Below are 11,658 nucleotides of genomic sequence, written 5' to 3' on the forward strand. Positions count from 1 at the left end.
ATATAAGAATTAGCTGGGCATGATGGCGTGTGCCTGTGGTCCCAGCTACTCGGGAGGCTGAGGCAGGAGAATTGCTTGAAACCGGGAAGGGAGGTTGCAGTGAGCTGAGAGCGTGCTACTGCATGCCAGTTTGGCAACAGACTGAGACTCCGTCTCAAAAAAAAAATTAGGGGAAAGCTACATGGCAAAAAGAACCACAAGAAGAAATGTACTACAAATTGTTTTTAGAGGCCTCAGAAGGTTCTATCGCACATTATCAAATTACAGCTCATATGAACATTATCATATTGATTCAAAAAATAACCAAATAGGACGGGCGCGGTGGCTCACGCCTGTAATCCCAGCACTTTGGGAGGCCGAGGTGGGCAGATCACAAGGTCAGGAGATTGAGACCATCCTGGCTAACACGGTGAAACCCTGGCTCTACTAAAAATACGAAAAAATTAGCTGGGCGTAGTGGCGGGCACCTGTAGTCCCAGTTACTCTGGAGGCTGAGGCAGGAGAATGGCGTGAACCCGGGAGGCAGAGATTGCGCCACTGCAACTCCAGCCTGGGTGACAGAGCGAGACTCCGTCTCAAAAAAAAAAAAAATTACCAAATAGACTTCTGGTTTCTGGTTCCACATGTAAGCAGCTTGGAAGCTGTCACTCCACCCTAACAACAAGTAAAAAGTTGAACAGAATGAAAAATCAACAACTCTTCTTGGATCTATTAATAGAGGTGAGGACACAAGGCAAACTGCTGCCCATAAAACTGGAGAGACAGGTGAAAGGAGATGAATCACAGCTTACCAGAATGAGCCTAATAAATGGAAACCCCTAAGGAAACCAGTGCTGGGGTAGAAAAACTTGAACCATCATTGACAAATTCCTGGAGGCTTAGTGTGGACAAGTCTGAGAGTTAAAAAACTCAAGGGGACACCTTGAGATACATGATTATGTTGTTTATTTGAAATCTTTCTACTTTTTTGATGTAGGCATTTATTGCTATAAACTTCACTCTTAACACTGCTTTTGCTATATCCCATAGGGTCTGGTATGTTGTGTTTCTATTTTCATTCATTTCAAAAATTTTTTAAATTTCCTTAAGTTCCTCATTAACCCACTGATCATTCAGAAGCATGTTGTTTAATTTCCACATATTTACACAGTTTTTAAAAAGTATAACATTTTATTTGTAAAGCTTGATTTTGATATAAAATCTTACAAACACAGTATTATCTGATTTTTACATTTTCTCTTTTATTTGAACCAATAAAATTTACTTTTTTAACTTTTATTTTAGATTCAGTGGGTACATGTGCAGGTTTGTTACATGGGGATATTGCATGATGCTGAGGTTTGAGGTATGAATGAACCCATCAGTTAGGTACTAAGCTTAGTACCTAATCGTTAGTTTTTTAACCCTGGCCCCCTTCCTCCTCTAGTAGTCCCAGTTTTCTATTGTTGCCATCTTTATGTTCATGTATATCTAATAGTTAGCTCCCACTTATAAGTGAGAACATGCAGTATTTGGTTTTCTGAGCCTGCATTAATTCATTTAGGATAATGGCCTCCAGCTGCATCCATGTTGCTGCAAAAGACATGATTTCATTCTTTTTTATAAGTAAATAGTATTTTGTGGTGTATATATTTGTACAGTTTTGAAAGTTCCTCTCATTGATACCTAGTTTTATTCCATTGTGGTCAGAAAGGATACTTAATATGATTTCAATTATTTTAAATTTGTTGAGATTTGTTTTGTGGCCTTACACATGGTCTGTCCTGGAGAATGTTCCATGTGCTAATGAAAAGAATGTATATTCTATAGCTATTTTATGAAATATTCTGTAATTGTCTGTTCTGTAATTGTCCATTTGGTCCAAGTACAGTTTCAATCCAGTGTTTGTTGATCTGCTGTCTAGGTGATCTGTTCAATGCTCACAGTAGGATGTTAAAGTCACCAACATAGACTGTATTGGAGTCTTTCTCCCCCTTTAAATCTAGTAATATTTGCTTTATGTATCTGGGTGCTTTGGTGTTGAGTGCATGTATATTTATAATTGTTACATCTTCTTGGTGAATTGATCCCTTTATTATTATTTTTTTTGTTTTGTTTTGAGACGGAGTCTCGCTCTGGCTGGAGCCACTCTCGCCCGGGCTGGAGTGCAGTGGCCGGATCTCAGCTCACTGCAAGCTCCGCCTCCCGGGTTTACGCCATTCTCCTGCCTCAGCCTCCGGAGCAGCTGGGACTACTGGCGCCCGCCACCTCGCCCAGCTAGTTTTTTGTATTTTTTTTTAGTAGAGACGGGGTTTCAACGTGTTAGCCAGGATGGTCTCGATCTCCTGATCTCGTGATCCGCCTGTCTCGGCCTGCCAAAGTGCTGGGATTACAGGCTTGAGCCACTGCGCCCGGCCCTGATCGCTTTATTATTTCATAATGACCTTCTTTGTCTTTCTATAGTTTTGGAACTAAAGTCTGTTTTATCTGATGTAAATATAGCTATTCCTGCTTGCTTTTGGTTTCTGTTTGCATGGAATATCTATCCCTTCACTTTCTGTCTGTCCTTACAGGCAAAGTGAGCTTTTGTAGGCAGCATATAGTTGAGTTATTTCCTTTATTCATTCAGGCAGTCTGTATCATTCAAGTGACTAATCGGTTGACATTCAAGGTTATTATAATAGGTGATGACTTACTGTAGCCATTTTGTTAACTGTATTCTGTTTTGTATATTCTTTCTTTCTTTCTTCTTGTTTTTCATTTCAGTTTGATGGTCTTCTGTAGTGTAAAAGGTTTGATATTCTTTCTCTCCTTTGCGTATCTGCTCTACTGGTGAGTTTTATGCTTTTGTGTGTTTTCATAATGGTGATTATCACCTTTTTGCTTCCAGATGCAGGGATCCCTTGAATATTTCTTGTAGGGCTAGTCTAGTGGTTTTGCATTCCCCAGCTTTTGCTTGTCTGGGAAAGACTTTCTCCCTCATTTCTGAAGGATAGATTTGCTGAGTCAAATATCCGTGGCTAGCAATATTTTTTCTTTCAGTACTTTGAATACCTCATTCTATTCTCTCTCGGTCTGGACAGTTTCAGCTGTCAGTCTAATGAGAATTCCCTTATATGTGACTTGATGCTTTTCTCCTGCTCTTTTTAGAATTATTTGTCTTTGACTTTTGACAATTTGATAAAATATGCCTTGATGAGGACCTTTTGGGACTGAATCTATTTGGGAATCTTTGAGCTTCTTAGATCTGGATGGTCACCCCTCTCTTGGGAAGTTTTAAGTTACTGTTTCATTAAATAGTGTTTCTATTTTTCCAACTCTTTCCCTTGGGAACATCTACAATATGAAAATTTGCTTAAGTGTCCTTTCTTGTAGGCTTTCTTTACTCTTTTTCATTCTCATTTCTTTTTTTCTCCTCTATCTGGGTAATTTTCAAATGACTCACTTTCAAGCTCAGAGATTCTTCTGTTGAAACAAGTCTCTTGTTGAAGCTCTGTACTATATTGTTTTATTTTGGTACTTGAATTATTCAGCAGCAAGGGTGTCCATTTGGTTTGTTTTTGTTTTTTCTTTTGAGACAGAGTCTTGCTTTGTAGCCCAGGCTGGAGTGCAGTGGTGTGATCTTGACTTACTGCAACCTCCATCTCCTGGGTTCAAGCAATTCTCCTGTCTCAGCCTCCCAAGTAGCTGGGACTACAGGTGCATGCCACCACACCTGGCTAATTTCTGTGTTTTTTAGTAGAGACACTATATTTGTCAGGCTGGTCTCCAACTCCTGACCTCAGGTGATCCACCTGCCTCGGCCTCCCAAAGTGCTAGGATTACAAGCATGAACCACCACATCTGACTGGTTCTTTTTTACTGTATCTATGTTTTTGTTGAATTTATTATTGACATCATGAATTGTTTTCCTAATTTTGTTGAATTTTTTTTTTCTTTTTTCTTTTTGGTATCTCACTGAGTTTCCTTAAGGTAATTATTTTGAATTCCTTTTCCAGCAATTCATTTATTTCCTTTTCATTCAGGTCTGTTACTAGAGTTATGATCCTTTGGTGGCGTCATATTTCCTTGCTTTTTTATTTCTTGTGTACCTGTGCTAATGTCTATGCATCTTGTGGAATAATCACCTCTTCCAACTTTCTGGAACGGCTTTTCTAGAGAAACATTTTCACCTGCAGTTGGGTCTTAGTGCACTAGTTGAGAAGGGTGTGGTGACTTTGTTTCTGGGTAGGTGCAGTGGTATAGTCTCTGTGCAGCTTCTTTGGCTGCATTCAACATCAGCAATAACTGTGGGCATCTCAGTGGCTTAGGGGTGTGGAAATTTGTTGTCACAATAGCAGAGGTGTATGTGTTTTTTGTTTCTGAGACAGAGTCTTGCTCTGTCACCCAGGCTGGAGTGCAGTGGTGCCACCTCAGCTCACTGCAAGCTCCTCCTCCTGGGTTCATGCCATTCTCCTGCCTCAGCCTCCCCAGCAGCTGGGACTACAGGCGCCCGCCACCACGGCCAGCTAATTTTTTTGTATTTTTAGTAGAGACGGGGTTTCACTGTGTTAGTCAGGATGGTCTTGATCTCCTGACCTCGTGATCTGCCCATCTCAACCTCCCAAAGTGCTGGGAGGCGTGAGCTACCGCGCCAGGCCAGAGGTGTATGTTGTTAATGTCTTTGGTCCACAAAGGCTTTTGGGGTTCTCCAATTCTTGTTTTCCCTACAATGAGGAGACTTCACTAAGGGGATCCCTCTCGGTGTCAGGTCTGACATGGCATAAAATCAACTGCCATGGTGCTGGATTCCAGGTGCAAATGTTTAGATTGGCAGAGTCCTAGGATCACAGTGAATCTTTCACTCTCTGTGGCAGGATTGGACATAGGTTGCCCACACCATCAGACTCTAACCCCTTAGCAGCTTAGGTCCAGAGAGTTAGGCTATAGCTGTGACTCTATTCTTACTAGGCAGGGAAGAGCCCTGGCCTGACTCTAAGGAAAAAGGTATGTTCTGGAGGTTTGAGCCTAGGGCACAGGGTGTGGCTATAATTTGGGAGCTTGAGCCAGCAGGGCTCAGTGGCAGCTTGGGTGTGTAGGGATAAGGCTCCATGTACTGGTGATACTAGACTCTAAGATAGTAGGATTCAGCAGTATCCCAGACTCTGTGAGGCCAGGTGCAGCAGCAAATGCCCCAGTATGGCTGTTGTTTGGGTCCTGGGGGGGGAAGAAGCAGGACGACATGATTCAATTTCTTAGGGATGGCACTATCTCAGCAGCTTAGACTCTAGGGAGCTAGTCCAGCTCCAGGGAAGCAGGGTACTACAATTTTTTGGCCTGTAGGGTTGGGTATTTCTGCTCAGACACTGGTTTGTTTCCCTGGGATGAAGGGTACTATGTTAACTCAGCCATGGAATGTGCAGTTGCTCAGCTCAGCCAAAACACTGATTCTCCAAGGGTTGATGTGCCAATCTACTCAGGCTGTGGGGGCCTGACTGTCTGAGCAGCCCACGCACCATTTCCCTGCCACACAGGGCTCTGACAAAGTACTTTTTCCTTGAGAGGGCAGTGCACAGTTTCAACTCAGGACCCTAGGGGCAGGGCATAGCCAAGTCTGAAAGAAGTAGATGGAGCTGTTCTGCTAAAGCACCATATCCCAGGAAAGGGTACACAGCTCCATCTCTAGCCCAAGGGTGCAGGGTGAGGGGTAGGTGAAACAGTTCTATCTGCTGCTTGGCTTTACAGGGAAAGGTGTAACAGTTGCTTGGCCTGGGGATGTTAGACTACTCTGTTGGGGTGGGGTGGTTCTCCAGTAATTTAGCATAAGGGATGAAGGGTGCTGTGGCTACTCACCTCCGGAGCAAGATGTGAGTAATTCCAAGATAGCATTGCACAGTAGCCATGTAGGCCACGGGGCAGGCACAGCTGGCTCCTTCTCTGAGGGGAACATAGTTGTATGGCCTCTAGGTAGCTACCCCAGCTGGGCTTAGGGCCTGTGAGGACTGCAGGGGACCCCAATAGGGGTCCAAAGTGTTGCTATGGACTGCCTACCCTTTTCACCATAGAAAGAAGTTCCTCCTGGTTCCTGGCTGATCTCAGCTGGGGGATGAGGTGGCATTCTCTATGTGGGTCTCCTGAGTTTCTGTGCTCACCAGGGTTTCTGTTACTGCTTTGATGTACTCTGGTGCTGTCCTTTATTTTCATTAAAATATGGTTTTTTATTTATTGTTTTGGCTGTCTTTGTGGAAGGGATGAGTGCTAGTATTTTCTAGTTGAATATCTTGCTGTCATTTCTCCTTTGAGTGGGTTTTGTCATCCTGCTTTTTCCTTCATTAATGTGCTAAATAAAACTTGTACTCATACCGACTATATATCCGCATGAGAATTATATTTTTATCATTTCTATAATTATACTTTCACAAAAGGATATAACAAAGTTCCACAGAAGTATTGGTTGGGCTGAAGAAACAGGAATTCAGTTTAGCTTCCAGTATCAATTCCCAGAATGTCTGTATCTATTCTTATTTTGTTATAAGATTACTTGATTTTCACAATAATCTCAAGACTAATAAATATATTAATAAATCATGACCAATTCACTACGATGATCAATCAATAGTCATACCCAACCAATAAAGAATCATCAGAATAATGTTTACAACTAATTTCTTCACTATGGAAGAGACTACCCAAATCTCCACATCTTTTAAATCACATAACACCATTTCAACTACCTTCTAACCATACAGCATGAAAGCAAAAAAAGCTCCATGATCAAACCTAAAGTCTCCCAGATAACCACATTTGAACCCCAGGTTTCAGGATGCTCTTCAGTAGCCATTGAAATAGGATAACTAAGTGCTACAAGTAAAACACCTAAACACCCTAAACATGCTAAAACAGAGCTATTAATCCTAAAAAAGGTCCACGAAAAGTTATTACAGTAACAGATTCAACTCTATCACTTACAACTAACCCAAGACATTCAAAACGGGAGACAGCTGTGAAGAAATATTTGAAAACCAAAAATAAGGCCAGGCGTAGTGGCTCCCATCTGTAATCCCAGCACTCTGGGAGGGCGAGGCAGGCGGATCACCTGAGGTCAGGAGTTCGAGGCCAGCCTGGTCAACATGGTGAAACCCTCTATTAAAAACACAAAAAATTAACTGGGCATGGTGGTGGGCGCCTGTATTTCCAGCTACTCAGGAGGCTGAGGGAGGAGGATCGCTTGAACTCAGGAGGCTGAGGCTGCAGTGTGCCGAGATTACACCACTGCACTCCAGCCTGGGTAACAGAGTGAAACTCTATTTCAAAAAAAAACAAAAACAAAAATGAGGCTGGGTGCGGTGGCTCACATCTATAATCCCAGCACTTTGGGAGGCCAAGGCGGGCGGATCACAAGGTTAGGAGCTCAAGACCAGCCTGGCCAATATGGTGAAACCCCATATCTACTAAAAATACAAAAATATAAGCTGGGTGTGGTGGCGGATCACAAGGTCAGGAGTTCAAGACCAGCCCGGCCAATATGGTAAAACCCCATCTCTACTAAAAATACAAAAATATAAGCTGGGTGTGGCGGCGGGCGCCTACAATCACAACTCCTCAAGAGGCTGAGGCAGGAGAATTGCTTGAACTGGAACCCAGGAGGCAGAGGTTGCAGTGAGCCAAGATCACGCCACTGCATTCCACCCTGGGCTACAGAGAGAGACTCTGTCTCAAAAATAAATAAATAAATATAAAAAAAGAAAACTAAAAATAAGGATGCTATTTAATAAGTTATTAAGTATTAAACGTTTCTGAATGTACTTAGGATTATGAAAAAAATTTAAATTCATGGTTCCCACATGGTAGCTAACCATGACCACTGACATGAGAAACAACTGTTGTCGTCTTTCAGCAATAAGGACCACTAAGGTCCAATAAAGACCACCAAGAAAAATCATCCATTAATTAAAATTCATCAACTCTACTGTTCCGTCAAACATCTCAGCCTGATGAAACTTCGGCTCAATTTTGGGAGTAAGTTTAATTCTGTAAATCCTAATAAGACTTTTATCAGGCATATATTATACATCAGATATCATAATAGCCTTTTCATCTAGAACATATCTTTGCCAAAATATTAACTATAGCTAACTAATATATACATCCTAATGGAGCACCTCTAGTTTTTATGTGTCTATGTATGAGACATACTGCAGAAGCTACATATACTCAGAAACCTAGAATATCAGAGTAATCATATTATTTTCATATACGGAAATAGCAGGTATAGACTCTGTACTCCTAAGAGGACAAATATTCTGAGCAACTACAGTAATAAGAAATCCACTTTCAACTATTTCTTATATTAATACTAATTAATATAATGAATCTGAAGTGGAGTCTCAGTAGATGATACAGCGTGGATGTGTGACCCCTCCTAATCTTATGTTGAAATGTGACCTACAATATTAGAAGTGAGGCCTAGTGAGAGGTATTTGGGACATGGGGGCAGATCCCTTATGAATGATTTGGTGCCCTCCCCTCAGTAATGAGCGAATTCTCATTCTTAGTTCATGCAAGAGCTGGTTGTTTAAAGGAACCTGGTACCTCCTTCTCTCTTTCTTGCTCCTTCTCTCGCCATGTGACATGCCTTGCTTCCCCTTCACCTTCTGCCATGAGTAAAAACTTCCTCACCAGAAGCTGAGCAGATGCTGGTATCATTCTTGTAGAGCTTGTACAACCATGAGCCAAATAAATCTCTTTTCTTTAAAAATTACCCAGTCCTAGGTATTCCTTTATAGCAACACAAAATGGACACACACAGTAGATAAGTCCATCTGTATATAATTCTTCACTTTTCCCTATTTTTACATGAAACATGATCAAACAGCCCTCAGGATTAACATCAAACATAAATAAAATTCCATTCCACCAGTACACGATCAAAAATCCCTTAATATTTCTTTTCCTAATTACACTACTACTGTATAAGGGAGCTATTACCACAGCTGAGCCTCACACCTTGCTATCTCTGCTGTCACATATGCTAGCAATATGGATGCCTGCTATCTATCTTGTTGAGACGTTTATTTTCAAAATCAAAGTCTCAAATGAGTATATCTGATTGGGCAGAACCTAGGTCACATGAATTCCTAGTCATAAAAAAAGCCGGAAAACATAGGTTGTTTTGTTTTCTTTAATCTATCTTGAGAAAGTAGGCTTGACCTTTATCAAACGCAATTCTGACTTTTTACCCATTTAAAAACACTCAAGGATAATTCTAAACTCTTTAACTTGTTATGTAAGCATTGCCATAATCTCCCATCAACATGTTTTCCAGGTTATTCTCCCAATCTACTTCCCATCTACTTCCTACCCCTCTCTTCCTTCCTATCTCCTTTCATCTATCCTTCCCTCCCTCTCTCCACACACACACACACACCCCCATACCCTGTTGCTCCGAAACACATCATCATTACTGCCCTTGGTTCCCCTTGGTAATGATCTTCCCTCAGCTCAAATCATAGCTGTGCATAAAGTATTCCCCAACATCTTCCAGAGGAACCATTCACACTTGCCTCAAAATTACATTGTACACAGCACAGCGCATGCTTTATACTGTACCACATCTATTAGTCTATACATCTCCTTCCAGAATCTCCCATCCATGTTTCCCAGTCTGAGTTAGAAGTTGTTCTTGTGTGCTCCTGAAGCAACTTGAAATTAACTCTAGTTTTGTACTTATCACAGTGTATAGTAACTGTCTGTTTCTTATACTAGCCTGTGAATTCCATTAAAGCTGGATGTGTGCTTATTCACTATTATATTCTATGTGCCTTGTACCATTAGGTGCTCAATATATATTTGTTGAATGGCAAGAAGAAAAAAATCAAAAATATATGTCCTAGTCTGCCTCACCCAGGAAAACGTTATATACATGTTAGGCACACTGTAAAAGCTTATGAAATATTTGGGTAAAAAGAAATTACGAGGATAAGTTTACAAGTTTGTCTTCAGACTTTCTAGTGAATGCAGAAAGCAGCAATCAGACTCACTACACTACTGAAAAAGCCCTCCTGCCAATACTATAGTCCTGCTACCATACTGGGATGAAATCGTGTGGATACTTGTCTATCTTCATCTATGGCCTTTATTTTCAGGAGCAGCACATGATCTCTTACAAAAATTCAATGCAGGTTTGTGAAACTTGGGAATGTGTCTTACCTCCGGTTTTACAAACCATTTGCCTGCATTCAGAGTCGACAGGAAATCCCAACTGAAGGTGGCAGGGTTCTTGAAGGCAGATTCTGGCTGAACTTCCCAGATATTGGTTGTTCTTCTCAGGTCTAAGTCATGCATGAGGAAAGGCACACGATCATAACTGAGGCAGAGGTAGAAAAGAAGGGCAGGGGTAGACAGGCTGAATTTAGCTACCTTGGTAGACAGCCTCCCCAGAAAGTCCTTCAAAGTCACAGGTGTCACTAGGGCTCCTTTCTCCCTCTCAAATCTTAGAAAAGGGCTACATATCAGTCACTTACACTTTGATGTCAATATGTTTTCTGCTTTAGGGATCAGTCTTTCATGATATATAATCACATTAGTGGGTGAAAGAATAGCTTCTCTATTCAGGGGCTTTCTGGCATTAGGAAAACAGCAGGCACAGTAGTGGCCTGAAAATAAAGTGAATGGAGGTAGGGATGATGCAAGGTCCTCAGGTTCCAGGACCATACTAAGCAGGCGTCCACACAGTTTTCCTGTATTATTCTGATCCCTTCCCAGCTAGACACTGCACTGAGTATTTCTTTTTGTTTGTTTGGTTTTGGTTTTTGTTTTTTGAGACAGTCTTGCTCTGTCACCCAGACTGGAGTGCAGTGGCACGATCTCGGCTCACCACAACCTCCGCCTCCTGGGTTCAAGTGATTCTCCTGCCTCAGCCTCCCAAGTAGCTGAAACTACAGGTGTGCACCACTATGCCTGGCTTATATTTTTTTAGTAGAGATAGGATTTTGTCATGTTGGCCAGGCTGGTCTCAAACTCCTGGCCTCAAGTGATCTGCCCAACTCAGCCTCCCAAAGTGCTGGGATTACAGGAATGAGCCTCCGTGCACAGCCTACACTGAGTATTCCTGGTCCTAGACTCTTCACATCAGACAGTATCATAAAGTAATTCCTTATTCTTCTATCTGCAATTTGCTTTGGAGAATCTCTGATTTTATGAAACTATCTCTCCCTTTCTCATTAAAATATCTATGAAGAGAACATCTATAATGAGGAAGATAAGGCATGGAACTTACTCTCCTGCCATAAACAACTAGAAAACTGGACAAAATAAAGGAAATAACTATTTTCAGTTAACGGACAAAAGGATGCACAATATTACTACGATCTCTGAGAAAAGGCAAAAACAAAAAATGACATAAGCAATTCCATCACCCAGGCTTCTTTCCTGCAGGTGAATACTGAATTCCAGTACACGGTAGGGGAACCTAAAAGGGACCTAACTGTCTTGCTGAAACGAGAAGAGATTAGAGTAAGTGGGAAGCCAAGATAGCTAGAATTTGTGGGCTAGAGTCCCATAAAGGATAGAGTTATGCAAAAACAAAGACACAGTTCCAAGAAAATATGCAAAAGTTCATAAGTGTATGGCTACATATCAATCTGTATGTGTACAGAGTAAAACTATGAAGCTTAGCAAGAACAACTTTTTTTTTTTTTT

General features: G+C 41.4%; 1 protein-coding gene across 2 annotated transcripts in view; it reads right to left on the reverse strand.

The window, feature by feature from the left end:
* The window catches only part of GDPD4 (glycerophosphodiester phosphodiesterase domain containing 4), a 92,137-nt gene that overhangs the window by 31,986 nt on the left and 48,493 nt on the right, over positions 1-11,658 (reverse strand). For both annotated transcript variants that reach the window (XM_023209134.2, XM_023209133.2), the window contains exon 11: positions 10,168-10,324. In XM_023209134.2, the coding sequence (XP_023064902.2) occupies positions 10,168-10,324 (157 nt within the window). The remainder of the gene's footprint in view (positions 1-10,167; positions 10,325-11,658) is intronic.

This window comes from Piliocolobus tephrosceles, chromosome 13, assembly GCF_002776525.5.
Source record: "Piliocolobus tephrosceles isolate RC106 chromosome 13, ASM277652v3, whole genome shotgun sequence".
In the NCBI taxonomy this organism is placed as follows: Eukaryota; Metazoa; Chordata; class Mammalia; order Primates; family Cercopithecidae; genus Piliocolobus; species Piliocolobus tephrosceles.